The following is a 25,788-nucleotide window of genomic DNA, read 5'->3' on the forward strand; positions in this document are numbered from 1 at the left end:
TTTATGTACAGAAAAACAGGGGTTTTATAGCAATTAAAAGACCTTGAGATTCCATAGTAGCAGTATGTTAACAGCCAATCAGGACCTTGTTATTTTAGCAGCATTTTTAGTAGCATAGCTTCTAACTAATCGCTGATTGGTTGGGCTCTTTATGAGCCTCTCTAGAGTTTATTGTAAGCCGACCTAACAAATACATTCAATGGTTTAATATTAATCTCCTTTATGTTGTTATACTCTGTTTAAGTAAATATGATTTAACTGGTGAATATGTAATCAATTATTGTCGATTCTATTAATGATGAAGTGTCTTGCTCCTTAACCGTCTTTACGTTTACATTCTTAATATTTTTATAAATGAGATTTCTCGACAAATAATGTACTTTAATCTTGTTTTTAGTATACTGTAGCACAGTTTTAATGTAAAACCTATTTCAGTGATAAATTGTTTTTTCATAGTAGTAAATTTTTTATGATTTTGTTTTCAACATAAGTAGCTAAGTCATTAGTTAAAAGTTTTCGCCACATGTTAAGGGTTTGAGTTGGTACACTAGTCTTTAAGTAGTTATTTAATTGTTTTGTACAGCTTATTGAAGTGTATTAATGAAGCTGTACTTTGCACCTTTCGAATTAAACAATTCATTATTTAGGCTTAGTGTATTTTGTACACGATTCAGTGGAAACACTTCAGTTTTGGCTTTCTGTTTATTCTGATTAATGACCAAGTGGTACATACCAGCATTTGTGAAATCTTTAATATAAAACACACATAAAAAATGTTATGATTTAGAATTTAATTTTGTTAAACTCAATATTGAGATATTATCTTTGTCATTCTACTTGCGTTTTAATGGTAAAAATATTCAACAGTAAGTAATACACTTCACTGTCCTGTCAATCACACAAATAATAAAACAGTGGAATTTATGAACTGACCGTATTTAACCGCCTGTTGTTTGGAGACATAATGTATATCTCAAACAACATTGTAAATTTGATAGGGTTTCGTTATCTGAGGGAAGGTACTTCACGAACTAATTGTTTTAATGTCTTGTAAATGTATCCAAATCATAATCTTATCTCTTCACATTTAATTTTAGCCAGCGATAAAACTGACAAGCGTAGCATTATGAATAAAATTCAGCCTCTAAAAAAAGCAGTTTAAATCTAAGTTATATATATATATATATAACATTATAAGTGTTACCAACTATTTGAGGTGTATCTTGAAGAGAATAATGTGGTACTTGCTCTCGAACTGATTCCAATATTTCAGTCAACTACAGGGCGGTTCGATAGTAAGAAGAATTCGACAAAAAAGTAATCTAGGTTTGGATGTCTTCGGTAAACCATTAAGATGTAGGATGCCATGTAGGAGAACAAAGAAGATCAAGAATTTCAAAATTTCTGGGGAATGAAGGGATGTAGTGAACTAGGATTTCATTTATCTTATCACTCCAATATATCTAGATCGTTATAATAAAAAAAACTCAATCGGACTGAAAAAACCTTGTCAAATTGTTTTTTGCAAACATACGATTCTCTGTGGCTTTCTTCTTACTATTCGACAGTAAATATCCTGAAAAATTCGCAACTTTAATTTCTTTTTGGTTTTAAGAAGTTACCAAACCTCTTTTCGTCATGAATGGTTATCGTTATTGCTACTTTTTCTTCAAATTGTTTGAGTTTACTTTTCGAAGAATTATGCAACAACAAATGAACAATTGTAAATTTTTTTTCTAGCCAGAATTGAGTGTATTTCGTAGAAACAGTTCAAACCTTCCAAAATTGACAGATGATTATGTCGATTGGGAGGAAACAGTGTATCTCAACTTACTCATGCAATATGTAAGTATCATTTTTTTCATTAAAAAAAATGAATTTTAAACTAAAATTTTGATGTAGATCTTGTTGTTCCGTGAACTTATTGGGTTGATGAAAAAATGCACATCTATTTTTAGAATAGTAGTTTAATGACCTTGACATAAATTAAAATTTACCTAACACTCGTGTATAGTTAGATGTTAATTATATTGTTACAGGATCACTTATTAATTATTTAGTTGAAATGATTTTATTTCCTGTTCCGTGTGGGTTTTAAAATGAAATGATAATTATATAGTCATTTCCAGTGAAAAAGCGAATCATCCTTTTTTTTTATAACAAGATCTATTTTTTTCCTCATCTTCGCCGTAAATAACATGATCGTGATTTGAGCCTGTTTAATGAGTTTTCAAATACGAATAATAATCCATAGTTGTTCATTAAATTGCATGAGATTTTATGGTATCTTTCCTAAATTTATAATATCTACCATTTTCATTCGAATTCCTCATTAAAGGTTAGTACATGTTTATTCTAGGTTCTATGTTCAATCAGTCAGTCACAAGGTAGGACTTCGTACGTATGTACATCAGTTTAACTTGCCATACCACATTAGCACAGAGATGCAGTTGTCGATTCAAATCCCATAGTGGTAGAAGTAGTAAGAGTATAAGCAGTAAACCGAAAGATTAGGGTTTGATGATGTTATTGAAGGAGTATAATCCAGGGAAATAAATTTGAAAAGAGAAAAATGATAGAGACATGAAGAATTCAGAAGATTAGAATTTGGTAGAACACAAAGAGTGGATGCACCTTCGTCATTGCAAACGATTTTGAGCCATGTCATTCAAGGTCTCTAACCATCGATTGCTATCATCTCGCGAATCCCAACCAGGTAGTTTACACCTACCAACATGGCTCAGTCCACTTGTCAGTGACTTCATGGATTTGTGCCACGTTTTGGTCTGGCCGCCCCTAGCTTTCTTCCAACCTACTCCTACACCATGAAACATTGCACTTCGGGGCAGTCGGTGGTTGGGCACACGTAACACGTCTCCCAGCCATCTCAACTGATGAAGTTTCACCACTTCATCAATCGATTTGCCATCCTTACCTAGTACCCGTTTCCTAACAACTGCATTACTTACTCGGTGGTCCCAGGATATACGAGCAATGCTTCGAAGACATCTATGATCGAACACTAGTAGCCTACGAATATCCTCTACTCTTACCGGCCATGTTTCACTGCCATAAAGTAGGACGGAACGAACTACTGCATAGTAAACCCGTCCTTTTGTTGCTAGACGGATATCTCGCCTACGCCACAAATGACGCAAGTTGGCAAAAGCTAGACGAGCATTCTGTATCCGTGTTGAGATTTCGTCACATACCGGACCGCAAGGGCTGATGGGACTCCCAAGATAAGTGAAGCAGTCAACACACTCAACTTCACTCCCTATCATTAGTTCGAGGACCGATGCAACCCAATCCTGAAGTAACATTTTGCACTTCGAGGGAGAGAATCGCATCCCGAACATGCCTGCATTATTGCTTATGGTAATCAGAAGACTGCATTTTGTCAACGTCTTCATCAAATAGAACTATGTCATCGGCAGGTTCTGTGTTAACTATGCTCTAACCGTATACGTGGGTAACAGTTTCTTTTTATTTTAATTTTTATCCTGGAATATTTTGAGCTGATTAAATAATCTAAATAATAACTCAAACCTGGTACATAGTCTTTAAAATATCTTCAGTAACTGGTGTAGTGAGTTACTAAAAACAATAAGCTACAATCCACCTCAATATGCTGTACTGTGTGATGTGAGTGAGTATAAAAGGAGCATCAGAGCGGTTATAATTTGATACAAGAATACTCTATAAGGCCTTCGAGCCATGTGGGCTTCCCGAATTATATCGTAGGTTAATTGATAAACCTACTAATTTTTGTCTTATGCTAAGTCTTGTTCTACATCTGAACACATCATTTCCTACCATTTTGGTTGTTTTCTTAGTACTACCATTACCTTTCCTATCTATATTTCTAAAAAGTAATAATCTTTTCCTTTTTCTTCTGTTGTTTATGAGATATAGTCAGTGCGATTATAATGATCTCCAATGTTTTCATTCTTTGTATTCAGTCAGTCAGCCAAAATAATACGGAACCTAACACTAATATTCATCAACCTGAGATGAAAGTTAGAAGTTACGCAACAAAAAAGTTGAAGTAATGTTAGTGTCTATGATGGTAAAAAAGACTGGACATAGAAATTATGGTTTGAAAACAAGAATGAGTTCACTAAGTAAATAGCATGGGGATTACTCTAAATCCATGTTGTTGACATAAGAAGAAAAAAAAGAATACACCCATTCCACTGCAATCAGTTTTAGACCGAATCATTTAACGTCCCATGATATACTATAACATCAACTGACGCAGATAAATGCAAATAAGTAAATTTTTAATAAAATGGACTAGACGAGTCCTGACAGGTCACATTTTGTCTCAGGACCACACGGTGAATGACAGGTGCAAATTTAGGAGTACTGTTGTTAGTAAGAGAATTATTTACTAAACGAAAATCACCGCCTACATATCCCTATTTGTATCAGCCTGAAATTTATGTATACTCATGAATTATGTACATTGCTATTCAACCTTTAATAATCCAGTTTCTTATGCTCCCATAGTCTTCTAACTATGTAAGCATTGTAACTAAATTGGGTCTACGAATTAGTAGTCAAGATTATTATTATTTTGAAATTTGAATCCTAAGAATACTATCATAAATCATTTATATATAATTTTCCTGTTATTCATTCTTGTTCCCAGAAATGAAATGATCAATTTATGTTCGCCTATTTAACTCTACACGACTGCCTTTATATTTATTACCTATATTATTTTTATGTATGACTAGTTTCGACTAACTGTAAAGTTTATTATTCCTTTTTTACTGTTTTTTAATCACCAAACTCGTTAAAGCATCAAAATGAAACAAGGAATGATAAACTTACAATCTGTTAGTATTCATCGAAATTTGCTTATCATACAACGTCAATGATTATATGTTAGTTAAAAAGAAATGATAGGATCATAAATCAAATGCTCCTAACTATTCATTACAACATTATCAAGTGAATGATTAAAATCATTATAAGTTTTCTTTCAAGACCATTGTTGTTAACTCGTGAAGGGATATAGTAATATTGACATACTTTCAAGAATAACAGATTAGAAAAATATTTCAGTATCATAACGGTTTCATACTGAAGGTTTTTCGATTTAAGGTAGCTCATTCAAGAAATTAATAATAGTCGGTTAATGAAACCAATTTATTTGCTTCATTATTCTTTATCAGTTCAATTTCAATACTTATAATGTTTTTTCTTGGGTTACTTTCATGTAATTTTTCTCTACTGTTTAGTTTGTTTATGTTGTGACAGTTGCTGTATGTACTCGTACTGGACCTCAAGAGTGGCAAATTTTGAAGAAATTTTCTCAAGTAAGTTCTCCGTTTTTATCCTTGTTACCGTTATTGTCATTACTGACCTGATATGGATTTTTGTTGTTTATTCCTGGGTTTAATGGATAATAGTGGAATTTATAAATCTCTGTTTCTCATAAAAAAACACACAGAAATACACAACATTGTGAAACTGGGATTGGAACCTAGAATCCGACAGTTAAATGCTTTAACCAACAAGCCCTCACACTAGACACTGATCATCAGTGTTTGAAACAATCCACTTCTCTGATAAATTTGGATAGTGTAGTAAAAAGACGAAAATTGTCAGAACTATACGATATATTAGCGCAATACATTTCGAATAATCTGACCACATATATACTTGTTAAGAACACTGAGTATATGAAAATTAAAAGATCAACTAGACAAATGAGAGGTAAGAGGAAACAAAAATGATGGGGAAAAGTTTCGAAAACAATTGAAAACTCACCACGCTGGATGATAGAAAATTATCAGGGTAGGTTTAGAGTGAGAACACACTGATTTTAAACACATAAAATTAGTTTCCATTTTATCAACAAGTATATGTGATCAGATTGTTCGTAATGTGTTGAGCTAATATATAGTATAGTTCTGACAATCTTCTTCTAATCATTAAGTGGATTATAAGAAAATTATAAGATTGTATAAAAATGTTTGTTCTGCAGATCAGAAAAAAAATCTCAAATTCAATTCTTTCATAAACAGAAAAAAGACCGGTCAGTTAAAGTTTGTTAGTATTAATAAGAACGGATTCGTTTAAGTAAGTATCAACATATTTTAAAGCCTGTGTTGATCAGTGAAATAAAGATTCTTCTACTTTCTCAATTCTGTTCTATTCTTCTGTATGGTATGAATAATTCCATTGGATAGTTTATTCAGTTGTTGAACGAATCAGTATGAATCACTCAATTATTAGCCCATTGTAACCTTAAATTGTGTAAAAATGTAGAAAAAACGTGTTATTTGTCTATTCATTAATGATGTTTCATAATCATGGACTACATATTACCTTCATATAGTTTTTGGGTAACTGACCAGTATTCATAAATCTCATACTAAAAATGGTGTATTAAAGCTCTATTTACAGACTAGTACTTGATTTATTGAGTCACATAGAAAATAAGAAAAACCTACATTTTCATAGTTCTTGTAAACAACTTTTCTGTTAATTATACTTGACTTGTATTGAATCGAATTGAATCGGCATTTTCTTCTTTATCTTGAAATAAACTTTTTTTTCAATCTTTTTAGTCGATTGATTTTGTATACAGACATCAATAATAAATGAGAACAACTTGATTGTGTAATTTCATTTAACTATTGGTTAAACATTTTACTGATCTAAGAGCTCTGATTTTATACGTTTTACTTCTTAATAGATGGTAGATGAACGTGGTATTAAGAAATGATCAATGTATGATTAACGGAAACCAATGGATAATTGAACTTTGTTAATTAATTATATAACTTTTAAATTACGAGTTAAAACTTTATTGTCTCTACTTAGACTTAAGTGTTATTTAATAGTAAGCATAGTTTAAAACCTCTATTATGTTAATTTATTATTTAAGCTTTCAAGTTATCAACAATAGTCATCAACTTTTGATTTTATTGATATGTGTTACAGAGCAACATCAACAAATCACTTATTAGTTTCTGTTATTTACTTGGAAGGCCCCCAAATGCCCTGGTACGGCCGAGAGTGGGGAGAGTCCGCTCTCCCTCTCGAAATGCTCTCACATGGGAGTTGGGGAGTTGGAAAACCCTGATTCCAAACCAATGGTACACATGGGCTGGCTCCAGTATCCTGAAGGGACAAATGGCGTATGAATCAATCGTTGGTGGCCGGTTACCATGTGACTGCATCTCCTCACGATGCTCCACTGCCTTGTGGATCAGACCTTTAGGTCAAAAGCTCGGGGTGTGGCCCCCTAAGAAAACCACCTGCTTCAGTTTGGGCACCTGGGCAGTATCACAGCCCTCACACAAATCGAATGAGATTTGTAGGGCGCATATGTATCTAGTGCTTCCTTGTACCAATATTTATGTGTCTAAATAAATAAATAAATAAATTTACTTGGAAATATCTCTCTTTTAATGTTTATTTTAATAACTCATAAACATGATATTTTTCTTTGAGACTTAATCTGATCACTTACTTACGCCTGTTACCCCTCGTGGAGGAGCATAGACCGCCCACCAGCATTAATCTGATCAATTTATACTTTTAATATGCTATACAATTTTTTAAAAAATAAAATCACTCGTTAATTATTTATATAATAGTTTCCTTAACAATGTTTGCTTTATTTGTAGACAATTACAAGTTCTACTTTGAAGTTCCGTGCTCTTTTTGTTTATGAACTCAAATGGTCTTTAAAAAGTTATTATTCATTTATTCATTCTCCGATCGTTGCACTAATTGTCTATATATAGATGATTTCACTTATGACACTAATAACTCATTAGAACTTGACAGTTTCATAATGAAAACTATCTAAATTATTGGTATACTTCATTTATTTATTTACTTTTTTTAAGAGAAGAAAATATTGCAAGTTCATGTTTAGAAATAAATAATTCTATGTTCTGTACATTGTTTTTAGACTGTTTATGCATCTCCTAGTCATAGACAAATGAATATGAAAGGAAGTTATGAAGAAATAGTTTACCCAGATCTCTATTTTACGATTGATAATTATGAAGAGGTAAGATAGTTCAATTTGGTTTGTTAGTACTTAGTTTTTCTCCCACTTTTGCTTACTCCATATCATCAGTTTAAAAGAAAGTATAATCATCTGATTTAATTAGTTAAGAATGTTTTTTATGCAGTTTTATTGTATTCAAGGTAGACTGAAAACTGTACAATTCAGATAAACAATACAGGCCTATCACAGTAAGATATTTGTTAATAATTTAATCTAAAGCATTATTATGGTACAATCCAAGCACTTCATTATCATTTCATTAAGTTTTGAGTTTGAACTTTGTTATTTTTATCATGGCTAGTAAATATGTGAACCATCATCAAACTTTACTGTTCAGTCTGCCCTCATAATCCTTAGTCCACTCATTATCAGACATAATGTAAAAAGTTGTTATGCTTTCTTCCTGTTAATTTTTCAATCACCACTTTTTGCTCGGTTGACCTGTTATGTTTGAAGAGATTGCGATTCACTTAAAACGGCGAACGGAACGACGGTCTGCAACACAACTACGGGACAAGCTAAACTACTCCGATGCGACCCAGCCCTACTAACTAGACGAAAAAGAACAAATTCAGCCGAGGGAGAAGCATATTCCATCAGCAACCTGAAGCACGAACGAACCAAGCGCACAACTCAAGCGTGTATAAATATATATATATATATATATATATATATATATATATATATATATATATATATTTATAAAGAATTGTCTAAGCAAGATACTGAATGTCCGTTGGTTTGATGCAATCAGCAACAACCTTCTGTGGGAGAGAACAAGTCAGGTTCCAGCTGAGGAGGAAATTAGGGAAATTCGTCGGAAGTGGATAGGATATACATTACGGAGATCATCAAACTATATCACGAAGTAAGCATTAACTCGGTATCCTGAAGGGAAACGAAAAAGCGGAAGAGCAAAGAACAGATAGCTCAGGGAATTACAGGCAGACATCACAAGGATGAATAGCAACCGGAAAGGACTGCCCATGATAGAGTTGAATGGAGAATGGTGGTAGTTGGCCTATGCTCCTCCACGAGGGGTAACAGGCGTAAGAGTAAGTACGATATAAATCATAGGAATGATTGGATAATTTTCAATCTACTTATGATTAGTGAGTAGCATACCATGGTGCCAAAAATAAAAGAAGGGAAAAATTTGAGTTGTAGAAATAACGGCACTTGTATTAAGTTTCATATTTTGCTTTGGAGACCTGAGTGACGGTAGCCAAGTTCTTTGCTTGTCGTCCAGAGTCCTAAATATTAAGGCAGTCAACTAGTATTTATGCACTATAGTTTTCGTTCGTTTCATTAGCTATTTTTCCATTCAGTGGATAGAAAAATTTCCAATCCAGTAACAGCTAGCAATAAGTCCTCCTTTTAAATAAAGTTCTACATGTGTGTGACTAATACATGAAGTTCTAACTTCCGAAGAAGTAAAACTATTAAGTTGTGTTAGTGTTCATTCGTAAAGCTTGAATGGTAACAGATGGACGATTAAGCTAAGCAAGCAACTGTGTATTGTGTAAGATTATTAGTTTATGCAAGTGAATGTCGCTTTACAATCTGAAAATAAACTAAAATGATGACACTGGAGAATTTGGGAAATTAAAAATTCTAAACGTTGTAAAATTTTGGTTTTTACGAAAATTCTAATCAGAACCACTTGAAATAGGTTTTAAAAAATTTCATTTCTGAAACGCATCTCTGGCCGTAAAACATTAATCTGCAAGTAACTATGAGTTTTCTATTAAACCTTCTGTATTAGCAGGAATTAGACTCATTAGTGTTTGTTCATTTTCTTAATTACTGATGGCTTAAATAATAAATCGTAGTTATGAGTAAATTAGTGAATAGTAAAGAGAAGTATAGAGAACGTTTTAAACAATAAAATCAGTATACCCACTTTTCTTATTCGATTGACTTCGAAAATTACTCGTGTAGAGTGTGAAAATCGCAGAAAGTTACATTTGTAATGTTATTTTACGCGTTTGAAGTTTGGTACGGTAACTGCTAATTGTGAAACCATTGAATTTGCTCTAATACAAACGGGTCCCATAACGGATCTGATAGAACGGCAACTCGCACACAACAACACTTCAACGTTAATAGTTCACACGTTAATATAAAGTAAAGAAAACGGGAATTTTAGGATAGCTGTGTATTCTGAACAAAAGTGAGTAAATGAAATGGAGCAACTCTGTTTATAAAGTAATACCCAATGACCATGGGACATAACAAAACTAGCAAACTGAAAATAGCAACAGATAACAGCAAAGGTCATTGCAGAAATATGAATTAGAAAAATGTCATCGATATTACCCTTTAAAGGATCAACTAACATGTAATTACAAAAAACTAGATACCTCAAGCTGTCCTTAGCGTGTAATAATTCTTGGAAATATGTAATGCGATATCAACATTTCAATCACCTTAACTATACATGATAAATATATTTCAAGCGATTTCACTAATCTACAGTATTATACTTCTCTCAGAGTCTTCAATCGTTTCTCTTATATTTTTTACATGGCATACGTAGAACGACATATTTCTCATTGATACCGTGCTTTCATTTATTCATCTTTCAAATTAGTAAATGAAACACTAATAGTGATATTTTAATAAAACTTCAACTTAAAATATTTAGGCATTTGGTGAATGTGTTCTGCGAGATAGTGAATGCATTAATGTTGAATTAACTGCTTATGATCGTCATGGACGTGTACATGGTGTTTGCTTTCTTGGCACTGTTTCCTATGATACCATTAAACAATTTTATGACCGTTCATCCGTAAGTCAAATAGCCTTTCATTGCACCTGTACATATCAATAGAAAAAGGTTCTTGTTTTTTGAATTCTTATTAGTCAAGTTACTCACCAATGAACAAGATTATATCGTTGTACTATTTCGCTAAATAATCTAAGTTGTTGACCACTTGATAGCCTAAAGGTTTAGGGCTGGTCACGAGGCCTAAAGGCACTGGGTTTGTGAATGTATGTGTTGGGAAGTCCCATACGAGAACTAGACAGCTGTCCAGTATTTCCTGGTTTTCAATGGTTGTTTTATTAAGACTAGTTGATGATATTGATTATAGAATTCTTTTTTTCTTAACATGATTTATATCAATGTGCTTAGTGGATTTCACATACACATATTTAATTACTTCATAAATTAGGTTAAACTAAAGGAATCCATTTACAAATCGTCATAAGTAATCAGATATTGGCTGATAACCAACTAAAATAGAAACCAATCAATTAAGATACAATTGTGTCCAATCTTGTTAGTACAAACACTAATTGTTTAAGTAGACAAATACAAGGCTGACTTTAATTAACAAGTAACGGCTTGGATATCTAGATGAGAGTGGTTAGGATTTCCGAATTGCTTAACAACAACTTGACAGATCAGATATCAGCATTCGAGTGGAGAGACGATTAAAGGATTCTAACGTTCAACTTGTGAATCTCTGGTCTGGCCGCACTCCCCTCGCAGCTAACTTATACTTGATAAATAAGTTACATCTCTCTTCCTCATCTATTGGGATAGAAAACTGAGTACACAATAAAATACTGATTTTTCTTAAAATTCAACTTACTAGTTGACGAAAAGTTCTTGTGCTCAATAAAGAATTGAACTCATCACTTCTACACAGCTGTTGCTGGTATAGTTTAGCGTTCATCTAAATTCTGTCAGTAAATCTCACGTATCACGTTCTCTGTTAATGTTATTTTGAACTGTTAGCAAGCTTGTTCAACTGGTAATCTTGTTAATCACCGCTCTGGTTATCGAGATAATCGAATGTCAAACAGTTATTATTCATCTTCGTCTCCTCCGAATATTGATTACACATCAACTCGGTTTATGAGGGTAATTGGACCACAAGCCAAAGGATCAGCTGAAATAGCAATTAAATCTATGAAAAATGTTACACAACAACAATCATTGGATTTTTCTGAAACGGAAGAAATGAACCGTACAAATTTTCTTACAAAATGTTGTCAACCTGTTTGTCCATCAGAATCGGAAATGGAGTATAAATCTTCAGATAAGTGGATGTGGAACAACATAAGTTGGATAAATAAAACAGTGCGTTCTGAAGTAATTACTGAACAACCAATTATAGTGAGAAATATATGTGTATACTGAGTGTTGTACTATGAAAGATGTTGTTATGACTGTTGTGAAGTTGATTTGCAAGAGTTATCTTTATACAGATTTTTTTAAAACAATTTTTCCTTCCTTCAGTATATCTTTCCTGATGATAAATTGAATTGTTCCCAGTGAACGTCATGCATTTCTTTAAATCAATACCCAATCCCCTCACGTTTAATATGGTTATAAAATAATTAGCGTTCACATGGACACTAGTAGAAAATTATATGCATTCCAGCTAAGTATGTTTAAATCTATCTACCCATATATCGATATTAATGACGTCGGTAGCTGGTAATAAGCGCAGGAGTGCTTGTATGAATTTTTAAAAACAATTGATGCTACAACATTATGGTCTTTAACTGGAAGTATTACTTTGTGTTTATAACGATTGCACGATATTTGTACATGTAAAAGACTATACAAAGTAATACTTACGAAATATACTTTATTTTTTTAAGTTAGTAGACAATCTGTCTTCATACTGAAGAATTTATAAAAATTAAAGACTGAGGAATCGCGTAATCACAATTAATTCTCATAAACTGCACTACATTATCGAGATTTAAATAGAAATATTTTTGAGTGAAAATTTTGTAGCCAAACATTATTCTCATTCGTCATTCATACCATAATGGCATGTCTTTCTGTTAAATAAAACCACTTGGAAATTTCACCGTTTCTGAAAAAGAATGACCTGAATATTTGGGATTCTTGCATAGCCAATGATATCTTAGTTATCAGCACAGACCCTTGATACTGAACCTTTATTCTACTCTTCAAAAACAGTGACGGAAATGAATTGAAAACATGACATAGAGGTATATTTCGTTATCCTATTTATTGTTATATCTATTTAGCTGGTAAAATCTAAAGTTTTCAGAAAAGTTAAATAGTCACTTTAATTGAAAAGGACTGTTAATGGTGGGTAGGTTGGTTGGAATCGATTTCAAATAGTGAACAATAACTCTGTTAATTACATCTACTTAATTATAGCTCAGTAATTTTGTACGAAAAAGTCGAGGATTATCACGTTGAATACAATAACATAAAGTTAGGCGCCAATATATGATTCGGTCAGTTAATTCATGCCTTACATATCATTGATTCAAGCTAAATAACATTCTTTGTATCACTTCCTACTTAAAAGCCAAATATCTAGTCAGTGCAATAATGATTGAATAGAGGAAAGATTTGTGGTCGCATTTTCACATTGTATTGTCATAATCTATAGTGAATCATTTGAACTAGAGTACTGACGACATTGTCAACTACAATTATGATACCATTTCTACTCAAAAGTAATAGTTTACAACTTTTACTATCCAAAATGCAAATTTACAGTATTTCATCTCAAGTACCCTCCGTTTTATAGCATCATTATGTAAAGCAGGTTGAATTTACGTGGCCTGCACAAGATGACTAGCAGTTTAATTCGTCTATACTACTTCCAGAAAACCAGTGTTTAGTTTTTTTTTCTATCCATAATGCGAATTAGTGAATAGAAACACAGTCATCACACATTTTATTGGTAAATATATCACCTCGCTTAAAACCAGCAAGTTTAACGCTCTTAGGATTTAGTGCCCTTTATGCATCCGAATAATTTTAGCTTTCATTGTTTTAAAAATAACAGTGGCAAGATGTGAGCGTTTTTTTGTGACCTCAGTTATTGTTTGCTCAATTGATAGTTTTACTCGGCAATAGCATGTAGCTTCATAAAGGTAGTCTTCCAAACACAGGTTTCACTATTCAAAACGTTAGTCAATATTAATCCACTTGTTGTTTAAGACTGCAATTGATCGGTCTCTTATTTGCATATGTGCATACTGTGCGTATTGCCTTAATTTACAAGTATTACAAGCAAAGATGGACAGTGGCTAGCAGTGGAATCCAGGACGCGTGTTCCGTCCTATTTGGGACTCGTCAGCTGGATGTACCTGCACCTGAGTTGATATTCACCCCAGGACTCGAACCCGGTACCGTTCGTTGCAAACACCATCGCCTTATGCACTTAGCTACTGAGTCCTGATAGCCATTTGTTCGTGCAATAGGGTGAAGTTTAAATTCACTTGGTGTTGTTTACTTGCAGGTCCATCCAGCTGATGAGTCCCAGATAGCACGGAACACGCGTCCTGGATTCCACTGCTAGCCACTATCCACCTTTGCTTATTAGTCAATATTGTTACTCAACCAACTGCTCGCTTCGTACATGAATATACGCTGTCCAATTTTATCAAACAATGCAACTAACTGTCAACTGTTATGTGTTATAGTCTAAACAGTAAGTAGAAGTGATAAGATTTCATTCATAAACATTTTTAATACTCCGAAGATATAACACTACGTAGTACAAATAGTAAAATATTCCACACAGATGCTTTTGTATATTTATACACTAGATTGTTGAAAGAGTCAGTGTGTAAATAGTGTACTATAGGTTCCATGAATTCAACATATCTCATAGAAATCTATCTACTACTTAACCATCCAGTACTATTATGCATCAAAGTTAGGTTTAAAAAGTCTCAACTTCATTACAGTTATCTTGTCAGATTCTTTGTTATTACGAGGAAATTGCTCACGTTCTTTCCACGACTATCAGGTAAAAGAATAGCTTGACCTAAATGTTTATTAAACACATTTTTTCATGGGTGTTGGTACCATATCTATCCTATCCTAGATATGATTTAAACTCTTCACGTTGGTCCTGACTACATTGCTTTTGTTTGATATTTTCTGTTTATCTCTTTCTAATTCAGGAGGCATGTAAACCAACCAATCTTGACTATTACAATTTTTTAACATGGACTCATTTAAATAGAACCATCCCTAACAATCAAGAGTCTGAGCTTCTTCAAAACATCCACATGGATGCCATACCAACATTGCACCCATCACCTTGGTCTGTTAAGTCTGCTGGAGCAAGTTTACACACAAGTCCTGTTCGAAGATTCAAGGATAGTGTAGGGAGTAAATATGCGACTCCGCAGAACAGTCAACATGAATTCTTACCCATATTCAGCCGTAAATGCAAATTCAGATCTGTAAATACAATAAATTTGTACCAAGAATCGAAGCCATCAAAGGTCTCAGAAATTCTCAATGGATTTACAGGTGTCATGACGAAACAGTCCTTAAGTAATGTTCATCGAACAAAATATATCTCTATAAATCCTATAAATTCTACTAATAAACCAAGTCATAAAAACTCTACTAATATCATAATGTCACTTCCAACTATGCATGGTGATGATCACTGCAACAATGACCAATTTGGAAATTTCGATTTGTATAAAGGTGAATATAGGATATAATTTTATTTCTGAATAAGATTATCTGATAGAAAAAATATTTGAGATGATAATTCTGATTAGTTCGTTGAGATCTTAGTGTCTTTAATAATTTGGTTCTAAACTAAACATATCATTAGTGTAAATTGTTTGGTTTTACGAAAGATTAATTCATCATTTAAATAATCTAATTATATAAGATTAACTTTAAGTGAAAATTATCTATAGAAAGCCGTGGATACAGTTATTATCTGGGGTTCGAACGCACAACGTTTAGTGTTTTGATCTAAAACACAGTAACGGAAGTATTCCAGCCGTGATTATTTTTGCGCAGTATCAAATTATAAACATCCATCGGTCCCGATAATTTTAAAGAATCTGTTAGTCGCATATTTTTTTGTCCAAATTTATCAGAAGGGGGACTAAATTTACAGTTCGTGCCATATTTCTTTTTGATACCCACGATATTGAGATGCGTTCCTTGGTAAGAATCTGAAGCTGTTCCGTGTTCAGCATATCAGCCACACTTATTGAGTAAAAGCCAAATTGTAGTCTAAGCATTCGGTTTACAGTGACCTTCGAATTTGGTCAAGGCAACCTAATACCAATCTTCAAATAAAGAACAAATAGGAATATTGATTTCAATGAACATTTACTAGGTGGATTTATTAAACACCGTGGTTGTTAGAAATACAAAGTGATCTTAGAGAAGGAACAGTGTACTTATCGTGTGTCTATTTTTGTAGTAATGTTCAAAGCTTTAAAAACTCCGGTAATTATAAGTAGCTTCTAAAGATGATGGATTTCTCAACCAAAATGTGAAATTTCCATTCGTTTAAACCCCAAACTGATAATTCTTCTGAATGAACGCTCGATCCGATGTCCTAGCCGCTTTTAATAACTCCAGGCTAAATCTATACGCAACTTGAACGCAAGAAAAAAGGTGCCAAGTGCGAAAAAAGGTCTTACTCCAAGGTTAGTTCATGTACAGAAAAACGAGGGCTTTTCTAGGATTACAAAAGACCATAAACTTCTGGAACCATGCTAAATTTGGTAGAAGTATAGGTAAATATCCAATCAGAAACGTGACTTCACTTTCTAAATATTTCTGAGAAGCTTCAACGCTGATTGGATAAATTGTCTCTCAGCGTTCTCTGGGTCCCCTATGGACTTTCCCGATGAGTACTTTGGAACTCTTCAATACAAATTGTCATAACTACACAGATAAACCATAGCCCAGCAATAAATACGTCCAGGACTGTAAATGTATAAGTTACTAGTCGTACTTATTGTAATAATGAAGACATGTATGTGATATTTACTTATTAGATCTTACATATTCGTACGTTAAAAAGATACTGAGATTCACATTACATTTTTTTTACTTGTAGGTCTCAATGTAGGTCATTTATATGAAAATCCCCTCATAATATCTGATCGAAACGACAGTTCATTTGGACAAGCATGGTCTTGGTTCAAAGAAAGAAGACGAGTTACTTCAGTTAGCTTGATTGCTAGTCCAACATTCATCACACTCCCTTGTCAAAATATCCTTGTTGGTAATGCAGTTGATAACTGTAGTCCCGAAATTCCACTTTTTTAAAAGTCACTTTCATCTTATTCAAACCACCTAAGCGATCATAACAAACCAGAGGGCATGATATCAGCCAAGCTACAATGGCTGAAAAAATTGTTCGCTACAGTCTTATCATGTCAAGAAGTCTAGTTAGACATGGACACATAAGAAAATCAGTACACATTAATGTTAAAAAACATAAGATCATATTGTTATTCACACTGAAGTATAACGAGAGTATGGTATTTCTCACGAATAATCAACATTTGTAGCACCTATTTCTTGAGCTTTTCGGAATAAATTAGCAAGGATTAGCTCCTCGACCAACCTCCTTCTCCCTTCGTTTTTTGTAACAGCTGCTAGTTTCTTAATATACTTGACTGACTATGAAAGAAAAACAATACATCCTTGAAAAACTATGAGTGGTCGTAAAGTAAGATTTCGCACTTTGCAAATCAGAAGCTGATGGTAAACTAATATTTTTTCTACAAGTGTTTAGAAGTCCCCATACCTTATTAGCATATTCAGCAATAAGTCATTGTTGTGTTTGTTTTCAGGTAGGAGATGAAATACTAGAAGGTCGAAGGTAAGAGTTAATGACAATGTTAAGTTTGAGAGGGAGTTAAATAAAGTTGTGAAGTGAAGGACTTAAAGAAAACATACTGTCGACCCAGACGACAACTTTTTATAAGTTCTTACACAACTGGGTAAGTTAGATTGGAGTATTCAGTAACAAGTGAACTAATTTACTCACCAATTTACAACACTTAGTATTTTGCAACCGAGTTCTTAGCTTTTTGAAAGGGAATGAATAGTTTGTACTCACTCCGTCTGTTGTCAGTGGGGAAACATAAAAAGGGAATGTCCTGATTCTTGCTGGATTTTCACTACTGTTTAGCCGGACAACGGAAAAACGACCACCGAGTGGGATGTCATTCGAGGGTCCCCAACCTGCTTTCAAACTTAATGGTATACCCACACTTCCCAAACTACAGGTTTTTAACGAATCCAGATCCACAGAAGTTGTATCGTACTGGCTTTGTGACTACTCTGTATGGGGGTTTCTGATGCAGCATACATCGCCACAGGACTTGTAGTCTTAGCTAGTAAACCCTGCTATCCGATTTGAGTTGACGACATTAAAGGCTCTGGTATGTAGTTTGAAGCGTCGTTCAAATACATTAGTAATAACATTCTGTGGGCTCGAATTGCTAGTAATGGTGGCTTTTGACACCAAAGACAAAGAGATGGCTGTTAACGAAAAAGGAAATAATAGGATGCAAAAGGATTCGGTTATAAACAGGATTAGTTTGAATGTTGTTACAGATGTGCAGGACACTGACAGTTTCTGGTTGTTTACACTGTGAAAAGATATTTGATTTCGGGAGACCTGGGAACTGAAGTAGGTTAAAAGTGAAGACCTTGTCACTCCAGGATTGTCAACCCGAGAATAGTCATATGAAGTCTTCGAGAGCAGCTCCTTGTTTGTTTGTTATGTATTTTTCAAGCCTTGCAGTCATCACTGGAAGTCCGTTAGATAGGTGGGATGTGCTGCTTTCAGCGTCAGTCCTTTTTAACTGCTCCTATTGTGGGGGAGGCGGTGTCACTAACGATTGTGGTTGTCTTTGGGGAATACCCTAATTTTGCTACCCTGTAGTAAAATCGTCCTTGAGTCTTGCATTTACTGTCTTTTCATTCGGAAACTGGTCTGTTGAGGATAATAGGACTTCAGGAAACAAGTGTTATTAACAACATAACTTGAGTGGGTCGTCAATGTAAGTACAACCACCACACCAAGATGTCAGGTAATGTCGGTGTGACAAACAAAATGCTGCTTAAAAGCTAGTGAGATTTGTTGTAAAAGCGACCTGTTAGTTGCCTTAGGCACTTACTTTTTCGTTCTTCATATTTCAATAGTCGTTTTTCTAGAAAGAAATTTAATTTCCATGTTTATGAACTTCTATGAATATTTCTTGCCTATTTTAAATATAGAACTGCTTGAAGTCAGAAGAGAACCTATCCTAAACTTTACCAATCAGTAAGTTCCATAAAGCTATCAGTTTATGTGAGAAGTTACTTATTTGCTGAATGGTTCTGTTCTAATATTATCCATCGGTCAGAAAACTTCACACGTTCAAATCCAGTGCAAACGTCAGAGCCATTTAATTTCGCCGAATTCCAAACGCTACGCATATTATTTTATCCAAACTATTTACTCCTAATTTAGTCAGTTTTGCTGTTTTAAAACGTTACTCGTCTTTCTAATGTTGAATCACGTGTTTTTTATGCATATTTATTACAATTTAATATGATTTATGAAGCTGTTCTTGATACGTTAACTTCTAGTTGGTGTAGGCTGTAAGTAAAACCACCAGTTTATCCAGAATTATTCAACTTGAATGTTAAAAGTATAACTTTTAATGGTTAATGTCCAAAAGTAAAGTACCTAAAAATGAAAATTCTGCTAGAGCAGCTATCCGATTTGGACACAGTTGATTATGTCGACTTACCATATGAAAGATTGTATTTGTCAATCCTAACTCATGTTACCTATCAGGGGAGTAAATACAATATTTCAACCACTTGAGGTTCTGTCCACGTTTGTAAGCCACTCCAACATTAAGGATAGCTCTTCTTCAAGGCTGTTCCGATAAATAATAGTGAAAAGAAATGATTTCCAAACTGATAAAAATCGAGTATCAACATGCATCTATCTTTATGATGTTTACGTTTTGGATGTGGTAAAATAATCCAACAAATTTGTTCTCACTAAACAAATAATAAAGAATAACATATTGCTCTCAAAAAAGTTTTATTAGGCGTAGAAATGACTGTACACAAGTATTACTTCTTCTGAGTTTCTTCTCCTTCGACTGTTTTTATTAAAGTATCGACCTGACTTTGATTGATAAGGCGAACGTAGGTCTTTTCGTTACGTCTTTGTAGTACTCCGATTTCAACCTTAAGTAAAAAAAAGTGTCACGTTCCCAGATAGAGGAAATAAGAATCTTTACTGAAAAAGGGCTTACCTTTTCCGAAGTCAGTTTAGACATTGTCATTGTTTTATACAGGACTTTTATACATAATTTTGTGGCTTCTTCGACTGTTGCATCTGCATTGTAATCCTGTTCCAAAATGGAGCCGGCTGCAGTTGAGTTCGACCCAATACACGTAGCATTCCATCCCAGAAAATTCCCCGATGGATCCGTCTGGTATAGTTGGTAACCATAACGCTTATCCCATCCGATGAACAACATGGAAACACCAAAGGGTCTTCTACCACCATACATAGTATAACCGTGTTGAAGATCGCATATGTGGCACACAAGTTGTTCTACCGGCATAGGCTCTTGATAAGACAAGAGATATCTACAATGAAGATACGAGAAGTTAAGGATATTCTTTTGCCAAACAGTAGCTACCGCGAGTAACTTTAACCTAGGATTATATTATCTACAGTTGCTTTGAATGGATTGTAAAAGGAGTGCGAGTAGCATATTCAGTAATCACTGTCATTTCATTTTAATTGTGTAAGGGCTATGATACTGCCCGGGTGCCCAGACCGAAGCACATGGTTCTCTTAGGGGGCCACACCTGGAGCCTTTGACCTAAAGGTCTAGCCCACAAGGCAGTGGAGCATCCTAGGGAGATGCAGTCCCATGGTGGCCTGTGACCAACGATTGATCCATAAGCCATTTGTTCCCTCAGGGTACTGGAGCCGATGTGCACCATTGGTTTGGAATCAGGGTTTTCCAACTCCCCTAGGTGAACTTTCCATGTCCACCAACCCGGTTAAAGCGCCGGACATTCGCTTTTCGTCCTCTCAATTTCGTAAACAACAGTAATGCCACGAGAAGGCAGTGAGTAGGACTTCCCTGGCAGAGGCTTTATATTCGCGTGACCATGTGAGAGCATTTCGAGAGGGAGTGCGGACTCTCCCCACTCTCGGCTGTACCAGGGCGTTTGGGGGCTTATATATATCTGGCGCCCCCTTATACCAGTATTTATGTGTTCAAATAAATAAATTTGAATGGGAGAATTTTGTCTTCATCTAGTATTTGGGATAAACAAAATTCTTTAAGTATACTGTTCAGTGTGTATTAATAATATACGTAGTTAGCTCACTACTATTCAAGATAAACAATAATGGATTTAACTACTGAAACCAAGAAGGTAATACTGGAATAATAAGAGCCAGCTTTAGCTTCCAATGTTTTGCCTGCGTAGATAAAAATAATCAGTCTACTTCCATAGGACAGCTGCACCAACTTGTGCTATATGAAGAAAGTACTCGGTGACAAATCATGAAAGAGATTCCATTAATTAACAGTACAGCGGTAGACGACCCAACAGTAACAGACGTTCAGTAACTTCAGTGTTGACCCTGTGGATTATTACCCTAGGCTTTAGGGATTTGAAGTATGTTCAGTTGGTCTTTCGTGATATAGTGGAAGATGGGGCTAGTGCGGGGAGGTTTGCTCAGTCTTTGCTATTAATTTAGTTAGGACTCTAATGCAACCGAACCCATACTTATTTACCGTGTAGTTTTATGTGAATATACGTATGATTAAATGTTATGAAAACTGTAGCTTGAGGGTAGCTGGGATTACAAGTTGGAAACTTCAAATGTGGTAGTCTCCGTTATTTTCTTTCTACTCGTACACGTCAGTCCGGGTAAAAATCCGTTTTTACTAGATATACATTATTCTGAGATTTTGCATACTTATGCGCAACGGGAACGATTCGTATTGGTAATGAGAATAGTGCATTGACCGTGTACTCGATTTCAAAAATGAAGTTGTCGAACCCTAGTAGGTCACAACAAACAAACTGTAGTGTACAGGATGGTGGAAAGCGTATGTACGAGTCACGTAAATTGACTTGAAATGACAAAGTGAATGCTAAATTCCACCATATATACTTGAGCTAACCTTGAAAATTGGTTAAGACACACTTAAGTGGGCTCGAACCTACCTCATGAGTTTATCTGTTACGCCTTTTAATTACGACTAGATATCTTCCACATAAGGAAATACAAGATTTCATTTTAACTACTAGGGCAGGTGGTGTGTTAAATCGTTTATTTTATCCACATAAACAGCACTAGAACACGATAACTAAAATTTCTTACAAAAGGATATCAGGTATTCTCTCGAAAATACGATTGACAACGAAAAAAGTGAAGAACGATCAAAGTTAGGATTTATTGGGTCTATCGACCCTCAAAAGTCAATTAAGTAGGTGATGACATAAAAAGCATAGCTCACAGAACAACTACATTCAGTACTGTGAGTGATTCGCTAACAATATCAGCACCTCTTGTTTATTTAAACACATACATATTGGTACAAAAGGGCACCAGATACATATGCGCCACACGAAATAATGAGAATGGGAGGAGAAAGGGGGAAGATGCCTATACATAAGGAAGAAACAAGGATTAAAAAAGAGAAGAATAATGATGGGGGAACTGAAATGTACAACCAGAAGGACTCTCTCAGTTAAGAAAGTTATAATCACTCTTTATGAAGAAAGTGAAAGAAGGTTACAGCAGGATCGCCACTGGCTTCTATTCTGAGCCATATCTGACAACGTCTCTAGCCACAGTGTTGCACCATCTCTCGGACCCCAGCCAGGGAGTCGTGAAGGACCAACAGAAGCTAGCCCTTTGCATCTTTCATACCACGACACCATGTCATGCACTGACCACCTCTCCGCCTTTCCCAACCAGTCCCAGTGTCGGCAAATAATGCACGACGTGGAATTCTCTGGGACGACATTCGTAGGACATGTCCAAGCCACCGAAGTCGATGTTTCAAGATGGCGACACCAATTGGATTATCGTCTCTGCGCCCGAACACACGATGCCGAACCTCTGCATTACTAACATGATGTTGCCACTGGATGTCAGCAATCCTTCGGAGACAACGATCATCGAACACAGAGAGTCGTCTAACATCCTCAACTCGGAGAGGCCAGGTTTCACAAGCATAAAGCAAAACTGCTCTCAGCGACGCGTTGTAGATCCAACCTTTTACAGTCAGACTAACATCACGAAGGCGCCAAAGATGGCCCAGATTGGCATAAGCCGCTCTGGCTTCCATTATACGTGCATCTATCTCATCACTCACGCCACCACCAGCACTTATATAGCTACCTAGATACACGAACTTCTCAACTACTTCAATCTGCTCACCATCTAGGGTGAGTACAGGATGAGAATCCTGCCAGTCTTGTAGGAGTACTTTGCATTTGGAGGGTGCAAAGCACATGCCGTACCTGCGGACACTGATTGCCAACTGATTAAGTGCGGATTGCATGCCTTGGGCATTATCGCACAGTAAGACAATATCATCCGCATACTCAAGATCGAGAAGTCGTTCTTCAGGCAGCAGATCCACACCGCCATTACTTACATCCATCAGAGCTGTTTTCAGAATGTCATCGATGGCAAAGTTGAAGAGGAATGGTGAGATCGGGCAACCCTGCCTAACCCCACTGCTTGGATGGAACAAGGGAGAAAGGTGGTTGTATGCCCTCATAAATGAAATGATGACTTGTACTGACAATCCTATTCACGCACTTACTATATGCCAGACAATCCAGCACCTCTAGAACTTCTAAGTCATAGTACAGTTTGCAATTTTAGTGCGAACGTCTAATTTATTTACTACGCTGATCCTAGGCCTTTAGAATTGTGCTACACATACTTAGGAGCTGTTGCGGAGTTATTTTTCTATAGTTTTCTTGGTATCGGAAGCAACACCTTTCATGGTCACTAGGAGGCAGAACATGTGTGTATATAGTAACCAAATAATGTTGGACAGTAATTCATCATACATAATTTTTTCGGATAGGTAACACCTGTTTGTAAATAGTCAGCACACACAACTCATATACGAACAGCAATACAACCGCACTTCACTATACGGCACTCGTATTCTAAGTAATATATATAGATCATGGGGCGAGTTGTTATACGGTATAGAAAGGTGTATATAGCTTCAGGAGGCCTGTGATAATGACAGAAGAGCGCTAGAATACATTGACGGCAAATATCTTACTTCACTACTTAGCTACAGGATGATAAAAAAATGAAAGCAGAACCAAATTAAGCGCTATATAACCTACGTACTTTACCGAAACATGGCAATACAAAAAAGACGCTCAAACTTCGGGCTTGTAAAAGCCTTCATTGAAGAATTAATACACATAAATATACGTAAGACTTCATACCTTTGAGCGATAAGTCGCATTTCATTTATGAGGACTGTAGCATCAGCCGTTATACCAGCAACGGCGCAGGCTATGTCGTCATTGATTTTATAAATTTTCTCAGAAAAGACCGTTTCGTCCAGAAGGTTATTTATGAAGCGCTTTTCAGCGGCCAGGACAATTCCATCTTTTGCTACGACCCCTAAGCAAGTGCCAGCATGTCCAACAGCTTCCATTGCATACTCCACTTGGTACAAACGACCTTAAGCAGAACTTTTATTAACATTTAATGTGAAAACTCACCTTCAGGAGAGAAAATTGTTGTCCTTGTGTCATACCTACGAGCCTTGAAACATTAGGAATAAGATTAGAAAATACAACGAACCATCACTCAGGATATATTTTGTAATAAGCGGAGATTACTAAGTGTACTTAAACAAGATAATAATCATCGAAGACAAATGGATGATAAGCCAGGTAAAGTACCACGCTCTCGTTGTCAGGGATTAATAACCGTGCAGTATTGTATTTTAGGTTCGAAACGTATAAAAATTTATGGACGAATGGTAAGTCATTATTACGCCAACCATTTTTTGATCCCGGACGTATAAACTCGCCGTTCTTTTTTCTCAACCTTCTCTTTCCAAAAAAATTTAATGTCTCTCTATGAACGTCTTGGAGTTGAGGTTAACTTCTACGTAATCACCCCAGATGTTTCGACTGTATAACGATCGTCAGTGACCTTAGAACAGTTACCGACCTTTCCTGGTCATGTGAAAATGCCGTACACCTGGATTCAAATACCACAGTAACGGTTAATAACTGAATGAATCCTTGGCATCGATCCTACTATCCTTAGATTTAACGCAGACCTCTAGATGGATGTGCTAAGCCTAAAAACACCACCGGATAGCGAAATGATTCGCGACTGAAAGTCTCTTATTCCCTGGATAGTCAGATTCAAGGTTTCGTGTCACTCTATCTACACCTACAATCAAAAATACTTTATTCTTGTCCCCATCACTCCTTTGTTCTTCTCTGTGGAAAGTCATTGAAAAAAACTAGAAAATCAGTATGTGACCATTATGCAATGTCCGTGGTTTCCTCATGAGAATCTTGTAGTGACACATTTTTACGACGAGAACGCGTTCGTTATAATGGAAACGTTTATTATTATAACCAATTGTTCCAATGATTGTTTTACTGTACCCGTTTTGTCCAACTGTATCAAAATCACATTTTTGTTCCGTCGTTCATCTTGTTCGTGCGAACTCGCTTACGCTCCGCCGTTTTGCCTGTTCTCTTTGATACATCTCGGTATTCTTCCGATATCACGAGATCGCCAACAAATATATCTTATCTGGACCAATAACAGCCTTCTGGTTTTCGGCCTATCGAGGGATCCAAGTCGTTATCTGGTGCGTAGTCTTGTTGTAGTGTTGATCATAGTCAATCGCAACTCGACGCCATCTACAATCTTCCGGCTATCTGTTCAGACCAGCAAGGT

At 35.4% G+C, this 25,788-nt stretch overlaps 2 protein-coding genes across 2 annotated transcripts; one reads left to right on the forward strand and one right to left on the reverse strand.

Annotated features, from left to right (window-relative positions):
* Positions 1-1,740: 1,740 nt before the first annotated feature.
* Smp_199160 (hypothetical protein) lies at positions 1,741-19,381 on the forward strand (the record flags this gene model as incomplete). The annotated part of the gene is made up of 8 exons (XM_018792253.1): positions 1,741-1,845; positions 5,250-5,327; positions 7,940-8,041; positions 10,689-10,832; positions 11,787-12,167; positions 14,960-15,497; positions 16,882-17,049; positions 19,059-19,381. Coding segments are annotated over 8 exons (1,566 nt in total), but the record flags the coding sequence as incomplete, so codon positions are not given.
* Positions 19,382-19,863: 482 nt separating this feature from the next.
* Positions 19,864-24,695, reverse strand: Smp_070930 (proteasome subunit alpha 4 (T01 family)). Its single transcript, XM_018792265.1, has 5 exons — positions 24,667-24,695; positions 24,585-24,627; positions 24,303-24,543; positions 20,096-20,435; positions 19,864-20,027 (listed from the first exon to the last, which is right to left on the reverse strand). Exons 1-5 carry the CDS (start codon positions 24,667-24,669, stop codon positions 19,911-19,913), a joined length of 744 nt encoding a protein of 247 aa, XP_018647247.1. The 5' UTR covers positions 24,670-24,695; the 3' UTR covers positions 19,864-19,910.
* Between the last annotated feature and the right edge of the window lie 1,093 nt (positions 24,696-25,788).

This window comes from Schistosoma mansoni (assembly GCF_000237925.1).
Source record: "Schistosoma mansoni, WGS project CABG00000000 data, supercontig 0218, strain Puerto Rico, whole genome shotgun sequence".
NCBI lineage: Eukaryota > Metazoa > Platyhelminthes > Trematoda > Strigeidida > Schistosomatidae > Schistosoma > Schistosoma mansoni.